Below are 21,117 nucleotides of genomic sequence, written 5' to 3'. Positions count from 1 at the left end.
CGGCCCCGCCAAAAATTTCTCAGGATTCCTCTTTGGTCGCAAAATTGACGTCGAATCTCCAGAAAAAGACGGTTTCCCATGTAATCGACCCCGAGGACTCTAAATTTCATGTTCCCTGAGCTCTTCGGGGTCGATTACATAGGAAACCGTCTTTTTCTGGAGATTCGACGTCAATTTTGCGACCAAAGAGGAATTCTGAGAAATTTTTGAGGGGAGCGAAGCTCCCTTCCTCAGGGGTTACTTTCTGCCGTTCAGGGGGGTCAATTAGAACTCTTAGGAGTCACTTAAGATGTAAATGTGTTCTGCTCCTCAATTTGGATGCAATCAATTTGCGATTCGGAAAGGAGCCCCGATTTTTAAAATTGGGCCCCCCCGTTTAACCCCAAGGGGAGCTAGAGGAGCTTCGGGACCATGAAATTTGGATTTCTCGCGGTCGATTACCTGGGAAACCGTCTTTTTCTGGAGAATTTACGTCAATTTTGAGACCAAAGAGAAATTATGGAGGGGGGTACTGTCCCCCTCTTTAGGGGGTCATTTTTGGGTCTTGGATGGTCCGATTTTGGATTTTTAGGGGTCAATTCCACGTGAAATTATCCGTGCTTTTCAATTCTGATGCGATCTATCCGCAATTCGGTCGGGAACCGTGACTTTTAGCATCGTAACCCCCCCTTTACCCCCCAAGGGGAGGTGGGGGGGTTTCGGGACCACGAAATTCGGATTCCTTGGGGTCAATTCCCTATTCAACCCCGCGGTCTCCGACTTCGTACGACCTATACCAACCGAGAAAAAGGCCTGGTACGGGTGGTCTGAAACACCCTGTATTTCGAAGACATCTCCCAAGAGATGTATTTGATGAAATGCTGCTCTACGATTCATACTCAGCACATTGCGATATCAAAATTAAAGCACAGAACATATTCATATCCTACGCCTGCATGCAACCACTCGTGTCTAGGAGATCTTACTATTAAGGACGAATTGAAAGCGCTCTGCCATTTTGGATCCCCGCGGTAGAGCCCGCCGTTGTTAGCGCCGTGCTGCAAATGAAGTGGTAAGTGCCTGGACAGAAAAAACGCCCTCAATTCCGTGCGTATGCAACACGGGCATCCATGGGGCCCGAATAGTTGCATCCAGGCGTCATAGTGAAATTCGTTTAGTGTCCGCCGCATACTAATTGAGGATTTGATGGATTCTCTTATATCTTAAAATTTTAGCCCAGTGTTGCCTATTGCACCGATTAAGTAAATCATTATAATTTCATCGCGACTTTGTCAATTTGCCGAGAAATACATTATTTACATGCATTACGACGTTGTCCTCCTAAAATGTGGGCTGCGTCCCCACCTTCTCTGATTGAAGCATAAGGAATGTGGCGAATTTGTTTCATGGTCACTCCAGAAAAATTTCGAGCACACTTGTACGGCGCCTACAAAACGCAAGTAAATGTTTCTTTCTGAAGTTTATCTTTTCTGAGGAATTTGTATTTTCGAGCAAGCCTCAGACATATTCACTAAAAATTTGAACGGCCAAGCCCGAGGAATCCCTGCCTGAAAAAAGGATTGGTCAACAATGTGAACCACTCAATGAAGCCGCAAGTGGATTTTACGAGTCTCTCAAAAATATCGGAAGGTGATCCAAGAAATATTTATGATTTTGACGACAACAGAGGTGGGAGCCGAGAGTGCTGGAGCACAAAGCAACAAAGAGAAAACCAGAGTGCAGCCCCTGCACGTATACATAACCTTCCTTATTTCTTTAAAAAATCGGGAAATTTCAAAGGCTCGAATCTGATCAAATTTAGAAAATTCTCAGACGCATCGTCAAACTAAAAAAAAAAAAAAATACGTGAGAATCAGCCAAATAATTACGCAGATCTCACTGGTGCAAAAGATAGCTTCTTTTTTAAAGATATGCTAGGGTTGCCGTAAATTCTTCATCTTCAAATTCCCTGACTTTCCCCTGACTTTTTTTGGTATTTCCGTATCAAAAATTTTCCAATTCCCTGACGAATTTTTCTGACTTTTTCTGACCTTCAAAAAAAATGTTACGTTTTTTTTTCTTTCATATTTTTTTTTTTTTTTTTAAAAAGAATGCTGACTTTTGTGTTGACTTGAAAAAAATATGCTAAACTTTCAACAAAATTTCCTTGTTTGAGGATTAAATTATGGAAAAAGGCATTCAGTAGTTGTTTAAAAGAAGGCAAGTCTTACAAAAGACCAGAAAAGGTAAATGGTAGGAAGATCAGTGATGTTTTGGTGATCAGTAGATTTGTCAAAAATTTCCTGATTTTCCAGACCACCGGCAACCCTTTATACAGAAAATGCTGAAGGATTTTGACAGCGAAAGACTGCAGGAAACAGTTCAAACTTAATTTTCGAACTTCCTGCAAAGATAGGGACAGGTTATGGAAAAACAGGGGGACTGCTTCTCCAAGAAATTGCCAGATATAGGTGGAATTATGGATAAAAAAAGTTAGAACTTTCATTAACTCCACAATTCACTGTTGGTGACATGGATTTATGCAAGTTTGGAGGAGCCATGCCATACACGGAGGTAACAGTCACAGCTGACCATGGACCTTTCAAACCTGCATTTGATGTCATACCGTACTGTCGATACTAGGTACATGACATTTTGAATTCTTCTTTGTGAAGCTGTTTCTCTACAGAAGTTCTAATCTCATACTTTGCAACAATATGTCCACCAAAACTTATACTAAAATAGAAACCAAGTAAGCATCTTTCAAATGTTTCATATACCTAATTCTATGGCATTGCTAAAGCACAAATCCTAATACCCAAAATGTAGTCATCAAGATATTTGGATATCATGAGGAAGAAAGAATTTAACTCACTCCTCAGCAAAAAAATTGAGCACCCCACAGCAGGCCAATCTAATTTTGAGACGTTTGTACATATTTCCTAGGATATTAAAAAATATGTGTCAGCTAGAAGTCATGTCTTTCATCGAAAGTAACTCCGTCAAATATTTGTATAGTTATGAGGTCCCAAAATTCAAGGGGCACTGCTATGGCACATGCAGCTTCTTGACCGGATTGAGGGTATTCATTCACAATTATTTCCACTTGCAGCTGCTCATTCTCGAAGCCAAAGTAGGAGTTTAATGTAAGGTTACAGTTTACTTAAATAGATATTGAAAACTCATGTTGATCACGATAAGAGATGAAAGAAGACAGGTGCTTTACTTACAAGTGTTGGAGGAAACGGATGTGCTATTCGTATTTTCACGGAAAATTTCAGATTGAACTTCAAGTTTATTGGACATCTTTGCCGAGGAAGCACGCAAAATAGAACTGAAGAATGGATTATAATTCCGAGATTCTTTTTATAAAAATATCACCAGAACCTTCAGAGAATTAGGTGAAGGCTATGAACTTGACACACTGTCTGGGATCAACTTCACACGAAATAGAACACATTTTCGGCGGTAACTGGATAAACTTATGCATACGGTAAAATCATTAGTGCAAAGGCGATGTGAAAAAATGACAATAAAAGATCAATTGCGTTCAAACAATACCATAATTATTAAAAAGAACCATCACTAGTCAATTTTTCCCTTTATCACTTTTTCAAATTTCGGATTTTGAGGCTATGTTTACAACTTTACAGGTTAGTACTAGCCAATAAACCGAAAATTCACTGATATCGCAGTGCTGTCAAAAAGCCGGCGAATTTTTATTCCTAGGTTGGCAGTACAATGTATTTGGACAAAGATGGATGAAATTTGAACCAATCACAGCCCAACACGAGATAAATAATGTATTTTTATGTTTACGTCACCAAAATATAACATCTCACAGCGGAAAGTTATCCCAAAAGAACGTGTATTGTATTTAGTACAGTTAGTTTAGGCTTGTCGGTGTTCTGCTCCCCGGTAACAAGTTAAAAATCATCTCACAGGTTGTGGTGCTAAGTTTTTAATCATGTTGAACTTTAAAATGTATCTTTTAGCCCTTGTATTTGCGGTCGCATTTGCAGAAGAGGAGATCAAAACTGAGGAAAATGTGTTAGTCTTGAACAAAGGCAATTTCCAATCAGCACTAGCTAATAATGAATTTATTCTGGTAGAATTTTGTAAGTATCCTCCCTTTTCCATCATAATTGCATATTTCAGCTTACCTGTGATTATTTCCATGAGCTCTATTGGTTTTCTTAACCTCAACCTCATCTTCCGACCGCTGGCTGTCTTCGCTTCGTCAGAGAATTTTCTTGGAGGGGCCCTACTTAAATGCGCTGGATTTTTCTTATACTCATAGTTCTTATCACCCTCTTAAACTCAGCTGTTTCCATTTGTATTGTAGTGAATTCTCATTCACCACTTCTATTGATCGACGTTTGTACTTACTGCGTTTAGCTAAGTCTACATGAGGCAAAGATCCAGGCATGTCCTGCAATCTGTACCCAGATTTTAGCATCTTATTATTATATGCATACTCTCACATGCTCATCCATAATCACTAATCTTGCCCTAAAAAGTGTGGTCAGTCACATTCGCCATGTTAGAGGAACATAAACATCCAGTCTAGCAGGTCAGGAAAGAAGTAGGTAAAGCAGATCGAAATTCCTTGTTCAGTAGGTTATTTCCTCTTAACTTTCAATTTCTAAGTTGTCCATCAAAGCGTGGTATGTAATAGATATATTATCTTAATTATTCTGTACTTATCAGGATGGATAATTTTCTGTCTCTTGTGGAATGTACAGTAAGTTGAAATGAAGTCTGACTTCAACGAGGATAGAATCTTATCAAGGACCTGTTTGAAGTTTATCTTGTAGTGTAGAATGATTATTTCAACACATTTAAAAGGACAAATTTAGTGAGAATCAGCGCGACTAAATTGTTGCCTTTTTCCTTTAGTAGATACACAAGCAACATTCTAATTTTTAATTTTGTGAGCATATTCTTTACACTCCAGAGAAAATATTTGGAAAGTTTCAATGTGTTACATTTGCCAATTTTCTGCTAAAGAATTACCACAAAAGAATTAACTAGACAATGCAACATGTAGTAAGGCTGATTCTGACCAAATCCACTCAAATGTACTATGTAGCTAACTTTTTCATTGACCTGCCAGTCATAGCATACCAAAGAAAGTATGAGAGAATTCAGGCAAAATAACCACTGAAATCTTGAGTGAAGAAGCAAAGAAATTAGTCCCGAATAATCCCTTACAGATTTGATACTTCTTTTTTTATACCTAACAACCTAATTTTTCGTGGAATCTGAAGTTCTTATGTCTACCCTCTTAAATTTGAACCCATAATTTTCCAAGATACTTGCAGAAGGATGTAGCCAGGGGTGCAGGAAGTTCTTCAGAACAAAATTCAATCGCAATTGAATGCTCGAAATTGGCTCTCCTAAAGAATTTCCTCACTGCCCAAGAATGCACAAAGTATATGTTCAGCAAAAATGTTAACAGATCAGGTAGCTCTGTTCTTATTTTCAATTTCTGCACACACAAAAAAAAAAAAAAAAAAATCCATCGAAAAATGTTCTAAATAGCTCTTTGATTGCCCACCCCATATCACATGCAAGTTTGAGTTTGCTTGTACTGGAGAATTTTCTGCATCCGTAGATGTAGCTTACATTCCTGAGATTATAAGATTTAATTTACCCAATTATGTAGAAAAAAACCCCATGGAGCAATATTCTACAATGTTCGTAAACGATTTCCCTTAGAAATGAATTTCTTGTGTAAAATAGTTTAGCCTGAAGAGAAAGGCTCTTGCATTATGGTATTTTAGTCTTAGCTGATTGGTTAAACAATTAAGTTTAACTCAAGGGTTTTTTTTATACATCGTTTGTGATCCATCTTTGTGACTAAGACCTCCCTTCTCAGTGGCTGTGCTGTGCTGTGCTCTGTTCCTAAAAAAAGAAGTAATAACAAATACATCAAAAAGTTTTATGCTTTGATTTAAGAAATCTTCAGAGGTTAATGAAGTATACTATTTTTACATGAGATATGCATGATACATGATAGATGCTCTGCAGCCCAGGACAAGATTTACAATGAAAAACAATTTAAAAATGGGGTAATAAGGCTAAAAGTTCACACACAAGGCCAAAACGTTTCAGCTAAATTTTCAGCCGAAACGTTTTGGTCTTGTGTGTGAACTTTTAGCCTTGTTACTCCCTTTTTAAATTGTTTTTTATTGTATTTTTACATGTTAATCTTTGAGGAGCATAAGTATTTTTGTTGCTTACTGGAATCAACTCATCATCAATGTTTGTTTCTTATATTTTGTTCCTCTTCTTACTTCCCTCAACTTTACAAAAAACAACATGCATGAGGGTGTACTCTTGTCTGTGTCATACTCTAATAATACCTGAAAATTCTATCGAGTTTTATCCAGGAGAATGGAGAAGGGGGATGGCTCATTGCTCTTAAAAGATCTCCGAGCCATCTCAGTGGTCAGTTATTTTAAGGAATTCATGATAACTGATTGTGAAGAAGATAATTTCAAATATATTTTCAAGGAAAACTAATGGGGGGGGGGGGGGAAGCAGGTACTTGTAAAACATTAAAACCATATTCGGCATCAAAATCCAAAGCTTTATTTGTGTTTTTTGTAGTAATAGTGTTTCACCAAGGAGGTTTCTTATTTTTAATTGCCAATCATCTGGTTAATGGATGATCCTACCATATGAACATCAATTCACCCATCACTTTCTCAGTTCTCATAAAATCATGGATCCAATATCCTTTTTAAATACAAGATACTCAAAATTCCACCCAAATTCTAATGATCTAATTAAATGTGAGCATTAGTGGTTTCTTACTCTACCCCAGTAAATTCATTTTTGTATCAAATGTATGCCTGCAATTTCTGTTTTTTGCAAGTGTGTATGATCGTGCGCCTCTAGACAGTCACATGTATGTGCAGATAGGTGACAGCACCTTGTCAGGTAATCAGTTGAGTAATCACAGTGCTGGCCTGAGTATCTCATCTGTCACTGCTAATTACCTATTAAGTAATCCCACAGTCTCTTTTATTGCAATTACACATCGACTGTTCTACATGCAGATTTGCACCCATTTGAATCTTTGCACAGTGCAGCCCTGAAAATGATCGGGCCCAGACTTTTTTTTAAAATTTTATTTGAACACTCATTTTAAATATGGGGTATGTCCTAAGCTCAACCGCTAAAACGAATTTCACACCCTGGAACCTTTTGAAGCATGAAATTTTGGTGCAAGAAACTTTTTCTAGTGTTGTTGCCAGTTTTTTCCATTCAAATCATTATAGGAGGATTTCGTTCAAATTTCAGAAAAATCCTAAGGAGATTTTGACACTGTATCCTTGTCAGTAGGTACAGTAGAATTAGTGTGCTACAGGTTGTTTGAAAGTCAGGAACTACAAAAAAATTAAAAGTTAAAATACAAATTGTAATCTGCACGCATTTTATTCCTGCTCATTCTCAAACTGTAAGACTGATTGAAATCGAAGAGGCCCTTCTTTTCTAGAAATACCTTTAATTTTACTGAATAGTGTGTTAAGATGCCAAGATGGTGGTCAGAAGTACGATGTGAAATTACTTTTTGTCATTAAAACTTCACTTTAGTATTTAATCAACTATTAATTTAAGAATAATAGCTCAATATTTTTTTCTCCTAATCAATGTTTTTGTTGCAGTTGCACCATGGTGTGGCCATTGTAAAGAACTAGCACCCCAGTATGCTAAGGCTGCAACTGTGCTCGCTGATGAAAAATCCAACATCAAGCTTGCTAAAGTTGATGCAACGATTGAGACTGAACTGGCCGAGCAGCACGATGTGAAAGGTTTCCCAACGCTTAAATTCTTCATCAAAGAAAACGCTGTGGATTACTCAGGTTTGTATTTTTTTCTTTTCTGTTACGAACCATTTGTCAAACCATTGCAGTGCAACTATTCATTATATATGAATTTAGGAGAATGAAAACACACCAACTCAGAAACTTAAAAATGCTTTTTCATTAAAGATTCTCAATTTTTATAAAAGCCATTGAAGATGGCACATCTATGTCAACTTGAGCCTTCAAAGTGTCCTACAGCACTTGTATTTTGACATGAAAAAGCTTTTTCTTTGGTCAACTTTTTCACCTACTGGGCAGGTTTTTGTGTCTCTTGAACATTTCCATTTTTCTAAGGGGGTTTGTTTTCATTCTCACTGGTATGTCCTCACAGAAGTATTAATGATGAACCTATAAAACTGAGAATATCTATCGCAGTGTTTCGAAACACACACAAGAGCTGAAGCTCTTTTATTTTTGAAAAATATAACTTTTGCTCGTTTCATACGTGATGAAGTTTTTTGGGGATCATCTTAATCTTTGAAAAATAATGAATAATTCTGTGTAAATATCAAGGAATTCTTGCATACAATAAAATAGAATGTGACTAGTCACTTTCAACATTCAGATTCCTCAGCTTTTGCTAAATTCTCAGAAGTTCTTGTTAAGTAAAGTAAAAACTGATGGGTTATTTGTGACTTTGTAAATGGAGATAGGGGTATTCAAGTTTAACCATTGCTTCAGCTTTTTCACTTTTACTCGGTGTGAAGAAGGAGCAATTTTATCAGCACTTCAGCTGAACAGGTAAAATAACAAAAGTTAGGTATAAATTTATAATTCCTTTGGATTGAAATTAGACATGGATTATTTGAATGGATTTTGTATGAATCAGCCTAACTACATCAGACGTTGCCTAATTCTCGCTGAATTTTTATTTCTTAAATACCTAGAAAACTAAGCAACACTGAAATTTGAAATTTTATGAGTTTTTTTTTTTTTTTTCATATTCAAGGGTAAATGCACAGAAAGTTTAAAAGCATTTAGTAATTCAGGTCTCTGTAACTTGAGAACCTGTGAGAGAAAACTAGGCAACATGAAATGCAGTCAGGCAGTTTTTTATTAAATCCGTCCATTTTATCAACCAATCTACGGAACTTGCCGTATCTTCTTTGAATATTATTCATGATCAATAACTCTGTACCCTCACATTTTAGGAGGCCGACAAGCCGATCAGATCATCAGCTGGCTCAAGAAGAAGACTGGACCTCCTGCCACCGAACTCAAATCAGTCTCTGACGCCAAAGAATTTATTGATGCTCATGATGTGTCTATCGTTGGATTCTTCAAGGTAAGGCTGATCTTTTTCAATTCATGATCTGTTCTTTGCAGTTTCTCTCAATGAATGGTACAGATGGCCAGCTTGTTTACATTTTTTTCATTTTTCACTGTCGATGCTATTTACCAAGAAGTCTTTTGGAAACTTAAATATGATCTGATGGTTTGCTGACTCAGGGTTGCTACTGTCAGGAAATTGTCAGAGAATTGAAAGAAGTCAGGGGAAACCTGGAAATTTTGGGGAAAATGACAAAAGTGTCAGGGAAAAATTGTTAATTCACCGTTATTTTCTTTCTAGAATTGCTATAATGTTCCAACTAACAAATTTGCCTGAAAGCTATTTCAAATTATGTATTTTTAACCATCTGGCGTATTATCTTCAATTGTCAAGGAATTTAATCAAAATGTGTCAGGGAAATGTCATTCATTTGCTATATTCTGTGGCAACCCTGCTACTTTAAAAAATTGTACTCAAAATCTTTCCTTTTTCAGTTTTCAGTATTCAGAGATTTTAGAATATGCAGAAGTTGAATGCAAGATACTCAGCATTCACAAACTTTATTTGCTAAATCGTGAAAACTACTCGCAAAATTTTCCCGCAGAATCTTGTTTGAAAAATTCTCACAATCAAAACCTTTATGTGACCTGCATTTCTACATATTCTACATGATAAATGAATCTGCAGGTAACTCCATAATATCTTTTGAAATCTGAAGGATAGAAGGGTTCAAACACCGAATGATTGGTCTTGTTTTTATTCCACTTGGTTGCTCTCACAATTAATTCTTAATTTGTTTCTTGTTTTTTTTTCCTCCTCTAGGATGCTGAAAGTGAAAATGCGAAAGTATTCTTGTCTGCTGCCAGTCTCATCGACAGTCATCCCTTTGCCATCACCGCTGACGACAGCGTTTTCTCTGAACACAAGGTCGAATCAGACAAAATTGTCTTGTTCAAGAAGGTAGGTTATAATATTTTGTTTCTTTTTCTTTTCGAAGTGAGTCTCCTCATGGTCTGGTGTGGGTATGCTGCCTATAAAAACAGTAATATTCTATTTACCAAAGGAAATGACAAACAAAATAATTTTCCTTCCTGCCCTAAGCCTTTTCCTCCTTTTTAATATTTGTACCTAATTGTGATTATTTTCTTACCTACCCTGATCTCCTGCATTATGTAAATCTTTTTCCCTACCTTAATACAAAATTTTAAGTGGTGAGAAAGTACTAAACAGAAATGAAATCGGATTTCCTAAATAACTTGTCTGGCCCTCGGATGAGTTTTTAATCCTTAACTTAAAATTGGTGGCTACTACCAATCAGTGGTATGCACTTGCATATTTTGGTCATTTTAAATCTGGTTAAGTACATTTGTTTTAAGTTTTGTAAGATAAGATGTCATCAGAGAAATTCTTCCGTTGTTTGTGTAACTCGAAAAATTTGATATCAATCTTTGGGGGTTAAAACCCACCAAGTTTGACAGCGATAAAAAATCTGCACTGGCAAAAAAAAAAGAAAAAAAAGAAAAAAAAAAAGAAGAAAAAAAACAACTTGTGTAGTAATCTGGGAAGTAGAAACCTAACTTAGTTCTAACCTGTGCCAAGATCCTTTTATGTTCAAGTTATTCTGTAAGTTTGCATTTTATCTCTTTGCTTTTGTTGCAGTAAAGAAGTTTTATTGAACTCACCATTTGAAATTTGTTCTGAACCTCTCTCCATTCCATTTTCCTGGTCATTTGATCCTTTTTTGTCTCTGCACTCTGTAAATTCTCCTTTCATCCTGAAAATTTCCTTTCATAAATTTTGCAACATTTTGAAATCCTTCTCGTTTCTACTCCATGTTGGAATGACAATGCAAATTTTAAGCTAAGTTTAAATTGAAAGAACTCTATATTTTTTATTTTATCTTCGTGTGTGTTAAGCTATAATACACTTACTGATAAGACTGGCTTTCTGTGTTTCTGGGGTCATCCTTAGTTTCAGAAGTCACTTCGAAATCTCATCTTATGCTCCCCTTTTTTGGATACTACTATCAGTCCCGCTCAAATGTCAGTATTTCTCCCTAATTCTTACTCAGATATTTTCTTATCCACTATTATAACTAGCATTCTCATACTGTTTTCTTGTTGTCATGTTAATTTCTGTGAAAAGTCAAAGAACCCTCCCATACATTAGTCTTAAGAGGACTGTCCATATATCATGTTGGGTACGCAAAGGGGAGGAGTCATTCTTTTACTAGTGTCGATAAAGGGGGAACAGTAAATCAAGCCAACCATGCTCCTGTCATTAATTTTTAAGGGATGCTTGGACTGATCTTTGAACATCCTCTCAGAATGAGGGTTCAAAATACGTATGAGAGAAAATAATAATAAAATTGCCAACTATTTTTGTATTTGTAACTGACACCCAATGAAAAAATAAGCATTTGATTACCTAGTTGTAATTTTTTTTGTACTCCCCCTTGAATTCAGATGAGTTTCCATTAAAATATATTTTTATCTTAAATTATCAACTCATTGTTTTTTGGTTCCAGTTTGACGAAGGCAGGAATGATTTCGAGGAAGAATACTCCGTTGAAACCATTAAGAAATTCATTGCCACCCAAGGTTTGCCATCTGTCGTTGAATTCAACCATGAAACTGCCCAGAAAATATTCGGAGGTGACATCAAGAGCCACTTGCTCCTCTTCTTGTCAAAGAAAGCTGGCCACTACGATACTCACGTTAAAGCTGCTGAAAAAGTCGCTCCTCAATTCAAAGGACAGGTAGGTTCATTTTATTTACCTTTTGTCTGTAATAATATCGAAGCTCATCGTTGATCACTGTGCTCTATGGGGTGCTTTTGTTTTGCTGCCTCAAAAAGCTTGAGTTTACTTTGTCAAATACGTTCATACGAGTAATATTTTATCATTATATGTGTGTCCGTAGCTGCAAATTTTGAGTTAAAAATGGACCCACTTTGGTTTCTTCTGTTGTCAGGAGATTCGAATCAATGATTGTCAATGCTGAGCCCCAGTGTCTTATTTCCTAAGTAGATGGCTAGATAATTTTGGTTGTATTCATTTTATTGTTTCCAAATTATTGATGAGAAAACACTACAATAGTGAGCGCACAATTTAAACCTACTCTGCTTTCCATTTACTTCTGTAATTAGTTTCTGCCAAAAACATTCAGTAAAACTTTGAAATAAACTAAAAAGTTAGATTTTTAACATTTTGTACACCGATCATTCCATGTGTAATCAACCAAAATCATCACAACTGTTGACATTTTTTCTAATTTTTTTATCGTTTATTTTTTTTTCTGCTTTCAGGTTCTGTTCGTTTCAATCAATGCTGATGATGAAGACCATCAAAGAATCCTTGAGTTCTTCGGTATGAAGCCTGACGAAGTTCCAACCATGAGAGTCATCAAATTAGAAGACGACATGTCCAAATACAAACCCGCTAAGCCAGATCTCACCGAGGAAAACATCCGATTCTTCGTTTCTGAATTCGTAGCTGGAAATCTGAAAGTAAGCTCTAATTTAATGAGATATTTTTTGTTTTACAATTAAATACATTGTACAGTTTCATTTTTTCTCTCAAAATTTTAAATGCTCTTATTTGCCAGTTTGAAATTTTCTCCAGCATCTTTTTGCCTTATGAACATCATACACAAACCCTCATCTTCACAAAATTCAAGTCTATGTTTTTCACTCCTTTTTAGCCACAGTATTTTATTTGAAAGAAAATGAAATTCTCAGCCTCAATTTTTAAATTTTCAATAAGTTTAGAGCACATGTCAGAATCCTGTTGTCTGTCTTCTCGCTGTTCACCAGTTGTTAAACAAATGTGCTCTTCAGTTACATTACAAATATACATATGTATTGATCTCTTTGTTGTTGAGTTGAAAAATGTGGGTGAGAATCAGCTAAAATTTCTTCATGGTTGAGGTGAAAACCTGAGTGAGGAAAAATTTAAGCCACATCGTCAGTATTACATATCGACGGTGAAACTACCAAACCACGTATCTCGGTTTGCGACGTCGCAGACTTCCTGTCATACTTTATTTTTTAAATGAAAAACTACTTAACGTCCAGTCTTGAAAATTTCTGTGATTTTTCCTCTTCGTGCGGAGAAAATTCTGTGAAAATTTCAAGGAATGATATTGATTTGGTCTACTTCAAAAAAATAAAATGCGAGCGTAGATTTTTAAACACCGCAAACGAGATACGTGGTTTGGTAGTTTCACCGTCGATATATTATGTATGCAATACTCTTTCTTTTAGTATTCACAAGAATTAATCTATGTTATTGTTATTTTTTCTCCTAGCAACACTTGTTATCGCAAGATCTGCCTGAGGATTGGGACAAGAACCCAGTTAAAGTTCTAGTAGCCAGTAACTTTGATGATGTTGCTTTTGATAAGTCAAAGACAGTCCTTGTAGAATTCTATGCTCCATGGTGCGGTCATTGCAAACAGTTAGCTCCAGTTTATGAAAAAGTAAGTGTTACTGTGTATTACAATTTACTGTTAAAATCTTTTTTCAATCTCATAAAATGGCGATTGCTTGATTTTTCACTCCTTCAAGATTAGATATGGGCTTTTAATCAGCAGGGGTTTAGAAATTCTAAGTCGCCCTCTGAAGTCAACTGGCCCTCCCCCATTTTTGATGAAAATTTTTGATCGCTTTTCTCCGGGGGGGGGGGACTTACCCCAAAAATCAGACTTTTCAACTGCTAAAGCGTTGGAAAAATGTAAATTAAAGAAAAATCTGACAGGATTCCCCCAATTATTCCTTTCCTCATCTGTTTGGGTCCCTTCTTTTATTCTCGTTCTCACAGGGGTTCTGGAGTTCCCCCATTCCATGCAACCAGGCTGTTTGCATGGTCGGGCAGTTATAGCACCCTGATTATCAGCTTTAATCATTAAAGTAGGAATCGGAACATTTTCATGGTCAAATTAATCGTCGATAAATTATTTCATCTCTGTGAAAGCAACTTTCCATTCCGCCTCTATAAGTGATATTTTTTGCGTGCTTTACCTTTTTCCTTGGGCATATTTGGCTCTCTCAAATGATAAAATATAAATTTGATAAAATTTCTTTTTTTTTTTTCATTTAATAAAATATCAGTATTATTTAGACTTTATATGGATTGAGTTTAGCAGGAAGGAATCAACTTTTTTGATGTTTTACAATTTTCATAGATTTATTTTACAAATAAGTTTTATTCCCATTTTACCAATTTACTTCTTTCCATTCTGTTAATTTCAGTCCAGATATTTTATTTTTTATCCTCAAAATACCAATCTTACATTAGTCTTAAAACTCTCCGCAACTTTTCTTTCTATAAAATCTCTTAAGGTGAATCCAGGCTTAGAACTTCGCGATTTGGCCACCACGTCGCGCTGCTCAGAATAGCTGTATATATTTGCCAAAATAATAAAAACCGTAATACTTATTCAAGATTGGGGATCCAGGGGATGTAGTAACATACTTGAGGAACACTCAGTTAAAAAATCTTCTCAAAATTCCCAAAAATAAAGTCGTAACTACGGCGGAAAGTAATTCCCATTGCGGCAATGGGAGAGAGAGAGACAGGACATAAGGGATTCGGTTGCGTGCTCGGCCGCCGCCGCTGAGCTGCAAGTTTCAGCCGTACTTTCTCTGCGCTTGTAATTCTAATTGCTAATATTTTTGGCTGGAAAAATCAAGCAAAGAATAATCTACATCTTGTGGATCTGCTTTTTGTAATTTGAACAATATAATTTCAGTAATCGTCGAGGGAAAGTGATATTCTCAGCGGTTACTGGTGGCTATCTCTGATCGTGAATTATCCCTAATCAAACCCTGGATTCACCTTAATCAATCAATTTCGAAAGCTCTATTTTCCAACTTTTGTGGATAGCTACACAGATATTACACCCTATTTTGCTAATATTAGTCAGTATTTTCATTCTTGTGGTAATATATTAAATGTTTTTATTGCTTCGCAGTTGGCTGAAAGCTTCAAAGACAAGGAAGACATCGTCATTGCTAAGATTGACTCAACTCTCAACGAGCTGGAGCATACCAAGATCAGTAGTTTCCCAACTCTCAAATTGTACATGGCGGGCGACAACAAGGTAACTAATTGCATTATTCAAATTTTTTTTTTTTTTTTTTAAAAAAAATGAAAGAAAGGGTCTTCAAATACTTTCAAGCAAACATACTGTAAATCAGTCAACTTGGTTTCCTAGCAGGTTTACTCACTTTAAATTGGTCCACAAACTTCTAATGAACAGAATATTTTTTATTAAAAGAAGGAGAGTAAGATTGACTGCTGAGTTACGTGTTGTGTCCTTTTTCGTAAGTCTTACAGTCGTACAAGCAAACGATATTGTCCGAAAGAATTTGCTTGCTGGCTCGGATGTTTTATCCTGATTTAAGTCACTCCAACATCATGCAAAGCAGTAACTTACTTGATAGCCCTTTATACTAAATTTTTGTCCCCAGGATTGTAAAAAATTCATAACTTTCTGGTTTTTCAAAACAGCCTTCCCATTTTAAGAGACTCTTCCGTCTTCTAATTTTTCAAAATTATGACTTTTTCTCCTTTATTATTTTCTCTTTTTATTTACGAGTTGCCGCGGTTTTGCAATTTTCATGCCAACATGGCTGGGCCTTCCTATTTTCAAGACTCCTTTTCATAGCATCTCCACAGGAATGCATTTCAGCATTTTCATGTTTAAAACCTGTTTTCCAGAACCTTTCGATTTTTGCACTCAACCTGTTGCTTGGTCAAAAAGTTCCTGTACCCTTGATTGTTGTGGAATTCAAGCAACAATTTTTTTTTTTTTTTTTTTTTTTTTTTTTTTTCAAATCCACTCCTATCTGCGGACCTGGCAGCTTTCAGCAATCGTGTTTGTTGGAATTAAAGCCTCAAAAAGTAACTCAAGTATCAAAGTAAATGGAACTGTGTCTTACTCTCAAGCCCTAACTTGAGATGGATTAAATAGATATTTCATACCTACAAAAAAGAAAATCCTGAAACACTGTGCTCTGTTAAAAACTACACTCACACATCCTTATATCCTCTAAATCAGCGGTTTTCAAGCAACGATAAAAAAACCCCTTCAAGTGTTTGCAATTAAGTTTCCAAGACATTTAATCGTCTCATTTATCTTTCCTTAGATCATCGAATACAATGGTGAAAGAACTCTGGAGGGTCTTACGAAGTTCCTAGATACCAAGGGAGAATATGGCCAAGCTGCTCCTGACGCTGATGTAAGTTTGAAATTATTGAAACTGATTTTCATGCTCATTGATCACTGTTACTGTATCTGGATTTGTCTTTTTCTGATGAGTTATGGCAAAATGCAGAGTTGCCCCAGTCAGGGATACCGGGAAATGTCAGGGAATTTTAAAAAGTCAGGGAAAACCTGGAAATGTCAGGGAAAACCTGGAAATGTCAGGGATAATGACGAAAATGTTAGGGATAAATTGTCAGGTCACCTGTACTTCCTTTCTAGAATAAGTTTGACGTTTCAAACAACAAATTGTGCCTGAAAACTACTTCAAATCATGTCTTTTTAAACATCTAGCATATCCTCAATTGTCAGGGAATTCCACCAAAATGTGATAGAGAAATCTAGGAAATGTCAGGGAATTTCATTTTCTAAATTCTTCGACAACCCTCCAGAAGTGTGTTTTTTTAAAAGCTGATTTGCTGAGGATACCTTTTTGAAAGAACTCAGTCTTTCATTAACATGGATATCACTGTCAAAAACAACACTTTTCTGTTGGGGCCCAGGATTAAAGTTTCAATCCCCCTGAATAAAAATCTGCCGTATAATTTTTTCTCGAGTCCATGAAAACTTTAACAATAAGCCAAAAACAGGAAAAAATACTGTCCTGCAAGTTCTGAAGGTATTGTTGATTTTACATATATCTTTTTCTATGCTATAAAATAATCACTATTTACAGGCATAGGGAAGCCATGGGAGATGTTTCTTTTAGGTAGATGCGTCCAATTTTTTCAACCATAGGTTCTTCAATTCAGCCTCTGAACATGTGCATTTTATTGATGGGCACACTGCCTCAACATTTCCAAGCCAATCTTGTAGGAACTTGAATGGAAGAAAACAGGCTTTTCCAAGCGTTTAGGTATTGCAACTCCAAAAGTTGATTGATTTTCATGCATGTTTGCGATTTTTTCTCATGCGTCTTGTGTTTTTATTTTTTCAGACCGAGGAAGAAGATGAAGATGATGATCTGCCGAAGAAGGATGAATTGTAAAAAGTCGAGTTGTGATACGTTTCTGTTTTAATTTCATGAGATATTATTGTTTTCTGTGGGATCTATTTTTGTTAAATCTTCAGATAATTTACTTTTTCATCTTTAAAACAATCCTACTGTAAATATTTTTAGTAAGTCTGAAGTACCCCCTGAACGAACTTTTCTAATATAATTTCCTCATCCAAATCGATCGACCTTAATTCTTCTGTGAAAGTATTTTTATGGTTAATAACAAGGTAGATTTCTGTAAGGCAACAAGAATATTGAGTAATTTTAATCTCTTTTTTGATGTGGTCTAAAGAGAAATTGTAAATCAGGTTAGTCATTCAGTCACGCTCTAGTCCTAGATTAGTACACGGTGTCAATTTGCTGTTTAATTTGGATCTCCTCATGCATTTGCTGTTAAATGACCAGTCTATTGTCCGTTCTCGCAATGTTAATTGGCTCCTCATGTATTAATTATTTTTATGAGTACCTGGAAGGGACTAATTTTAAAATGTTGAAAACATCATGATGAAGTTTTATTGTGCGTATTTTATTGCCTGGTACATTTCACAAACTTTCCTTATGAGAATTAAATCGAGAGAAGCTTAAAAAAGTAGGAAAAGCTGTGTATCATGTTTAGTTAAATTATTAGCTGTAAGTAATATTTGATAAAAGACATTGAAAGAGCCATTAGCTTCTCTGTTTGAAGACCACACATAATGAATCTACTGTTCTGTCATTTCTTCATTGTCAGATGGAGCATGAAATAACCTAAATTTTAGTTTTTTGAGCAGTCGACAGTATCTTAACCCTTTGCACCATGACTTACATTATTTAGAAAGCTGTTTTGTCGCCAACCTTTTCAACATAGTATAAGGTATATTGTATTGTTCATTTTCAACACTGTTTCCCTTTAAATCTGCGAACACTAAAATAGTGTTAAAAGCATTAATTTTTGTGTTCATGCTTTAAGTGTGAAAGTACTTTTTTTGCAGTGTGGATTGTTTCCTTGTTTTATAAATTTCGTTTTAATCAAAATTTGTGCTGAAAAGAGAAATCTTCTGTGAAAAACTCTAAGGGCCAAATTTATTTAATAACCCCCTAAAACTTTTTGTTTAGACGTCTTCTTGAAATTAAAGATATAACCCTGTTGGAAGAGTAATTTTTCTGTCAGTTACATTATTCCGATTGGTCAGAAACAAAAAAAATTGCAATACTGATGTTTAAAATAACGTTGGAATGTTTAAGTTGTGGTGCTCTTGGAGAGAATCAGTCGGTGCTTAGTATGTAGTTCCCTAATTCTGATTTCAGTGTATAGTTTAGTTCTTTTATGTGAAATGTACCATGATGGCATCAACATCGGAAATATTTATGATTTACTCTTCAAATCACATCACTTTACTTTAGTTTCGTTTAATATTAAGTTTTTGCTTTGCATTTTCAATTTTCAATTTTAATAATTCATTCCTGAAATTATGCTGATTTTTATGCCCCCTCCTTTATCATGTAGGATTATCAAATCTTTGACTCTGAAATCGGACCTTTTGGTTTTTAGTTTTATGAAAGAATCATTCATCATCTTCCAACTGTGCCAGTATTTATCATTGGTTTAGTAATGGTTGTCTCTTCTAAATTTTTACTGATTTGAAAAGGGTTAAATGAAGGTGCTTCATTCAAGTTCTGAAATTATCATAGTCTATACAACTCTCTACAACTAGAATGATACTGAACCAGATTCAGGGGAATTTCACCATGTTTTCCAGTAGTTTTTGATCAATTTTTATTATTTATTAACAATTCAAAGAGGTTCTAATTACAAGTTTCCAAAGTTATTTATATTTACGCATTTGTAGATCAATGAATTCACAGGTAACAAAAAGGCTCTCTCCTAATATTTGCTGGTTAACCGTAGCTATATGAATTCAACTTCAATATACTGGAGAGAATGTTGTAGAGATGAAAAGATTTTTGCAAAGCAGTGACTTGCATTAGTACTTACATTCTTCATTCTTGCCCTGCCGCAATGTGCTAGGAATTGTGTTTGCTCTTTACTTTGTCACATGATTTTTGTAGTTTTGATGCCATCTTTGGTCAAGTAAGAGGAATCTCAAAATCTATTAGTGTGTTGATAATCAGATCATCAGCTCTTAAAGAGTTCAGTCTCAATAATGGATATAATTCTTTTTCATGATGAGGTTTATTTTAGTGGAAGTGCCTAAAGCATTTTTATTCGTACGTAAGTTAGAATGTCGTGATCTTGATGAATGTTAAGATATCTAGAACACTTTACCTTTCTTTATAATCAATGGAGCACTGAAATGTGTCTGACGCTTGTGATGACATAAAATTAATGGTAATAATGATAATATTTAATGTATTGCTGTGGCTCTAAATTTTTTTGAACATCCATCTAAACTTTTTGAATAAGAATCCTTCTTATCGCAACGCAAATACTGGATCAGTTTTTTATTTCTATCCTTTTTCTTTCCAATACTTTTTGTTGCAGCATCAGACTTCCATTAAACTAACTTCTCTGTGGTACAACTTTCTAAAGTGAATTTCCTCTTTTCCCTGTTTTCATTTTTAAGGACTCTATAAATTTAGTGCCAATTCTCTCAGGCTCCTCTGATTTGTTTAATTTTATGTACTTTTCCTAACTAGAAAAAAAAATACTGCTAGTTTATTGTCATTGAATTGAATCTGTGTGATGCAGTCTGTGCATATTGACTGAGTGTGGAATCTAACTTCTCTCGTTTTTTAATTTGTGCTTAATTGTCTCGTAATGTTGTATTTCATTTCATCGTGCATCTGTCTAATATAGAATATCATCAAATGTGACCTTCAATTGAAAGTTATTTATTTGTTTAGACATATAATGACGTTTTTTCGTGAGCAAGGATACTCATCTCTCACAGAGACTTTAATTTTTGTAGCAGATGTAATGTATTGTTTTCCTCTTTACCATCACTAATTCTTTTAGTCTTCTTCATTACTTGAAATTGCACAATAATTTATGTGAGTCAGTGTATGCCCAATTATCCTTATATTAAATCCTCCTCATTTGCAGGACAATACACAAGACCAGTTTGTTTCACTTGAGAGTATATTATTCTCCTCTGAATACTTGTAATGAATATTTTCATTCACTTTGGAAGTCCAAACGAAATTAAATGTGGGTTTTATTGAGAAACATTACGAAGGGATGCAGGAAATTGTGAAATCAGATTTGAAAATCAGTAAGAATTTGTGAAATCCCAATGAAAAAATTTTCTTGTCTATTTTCCTTCCCTGTAAAAAGTAGTCTTATTTTAATAAGGTATGGAGCTAATTCTATTTATTTAGTTCGATTATTTATTTTTTTTAATACTTTTTTAAGGAAATCACAATGTAATTAGTGTACAGTCGATGCTAGATTTATTGTTTTCTAATAAACTACTCCACCCACACATGCCTCTGGTGACTCAATTTTTAACCCATCGATAAGATTCTTTTTTTTTTTTTTTTTTTTTTTTTTTTTTTATTTTATGCCATCTCAAGGCTCAGTTCCACAGTACAACAGCTGAGCAAGCCTTGTCTCATAAGTGTTTATCTAATCAGCGGGCCCGTTAATGAAACTAATTGTAAGTCAGCATGACAAGACAAGACATGGGCCTTTCTTTACCATGCAGTATATTGCATTTTACTGTTTTGTCAGGCTGCTTTAAACTTTCAATAATTGGTCCGCAGGAATATTTTGTGAAATTTACTCAAAAT

General features: G+C 35.3%; 2 protein-coding genes across 4 annotated transcripts in view; one reads left to right on the top strand and one right to left on the bottom strand.

The window, feature by feature from the left end:
* Positions 1-3,671, bottom strand: part of LOC109040763 (methyltransferase-like protein 22) — a 29,177-nt gene extending 25,506 nt beyond the window's left edge. For all 3 annotated transcript variants that reach the window (XR_011899914.1, XM_072300727.1, XM_072300728.1), the window contains exon 1: positions 3,210-3,671. Coding sequence is in view for 2 of the 3 variants with exons in the window: in XM_072300727.1 (XP_072156828.1) it covers positions 3,210-3,285 (76 nt within the window). In the remaining variant the exon portion in view is untranslated. The remainder of the gene's footprint in view (positions 1-3,209) is intronic.
* A 140-nt stretch (positions 3,672-3,811) lies between these two features.
* On the top strand, positions 3,812-20,810 carry Pdi (protein disulfide isomerase). The gene is made up of 10 exons (XM_019056804.2): positions 3,812-4,097; positions 7,656-7,853; positions 9,008-9,141; positions 9,949-10,086; positions 11,654-11,884; positions 12,433-12,633; positions 13,434-13,604; positions 15,099-15,227; positions 16,276-16,368; positions 17,329-20,810. The coding sequence occupies exons 1-10, from the start codon at positions 3,947-3,949 to the stop codon at positions 17,377-17,379; spliced, it is 1,497 nt and encodes a 498-aa protein (XP_018912349.2). The 5' UTR covers positions 3,812-3,946; the 3' UTR covers positions 17,380-20,810.
* The last annotated feature ends 307 nt before the right edge of the window (positions 20,811-21,117 follow it).

The sequence above is a fragment of the Bemisia tabaci genome, chromosome 5 (genome assembly GCF_918797505.1).
Source record: "Bemisia tabaci chromosome 5, PGI_BMITA_v3".
Taxonomy (NCBI): domain Eukaryota; kingdom Metazoa; phylum Arthropoda; class Insecta; order Hemiptera; family Aleyrodidae; genus Bemisia; species Bemisia tabaci.
Note: the sequence above shows the minus strand (reverse complement) of the source record. Positions and strands in the feature narration are given on the sequence as shown.

Coding starts and splice junctions, on each gene's coding strand:
- Pdi (XM_019056804.2), top strand. CDS start 3,947: ATGTTGAACTTTAAAATGTATCTTTTAGCCCTTGTATTTGCGGTCGCA. Junction 13,605..15,098: donor TAGCTCCAGTTTATGAAAAA/GTAAGTGTTACT, acceptor ATTGCTTCGCAG/TTGGCTGAAAGCTTCAAAGA. Junction 15,228..16,275: donor ACATGGCGGGCGACAACAAG/GTAACTAATTGC, acceptor ATCTTTCCTTAG/ATCATCGAATACAATGGTGA.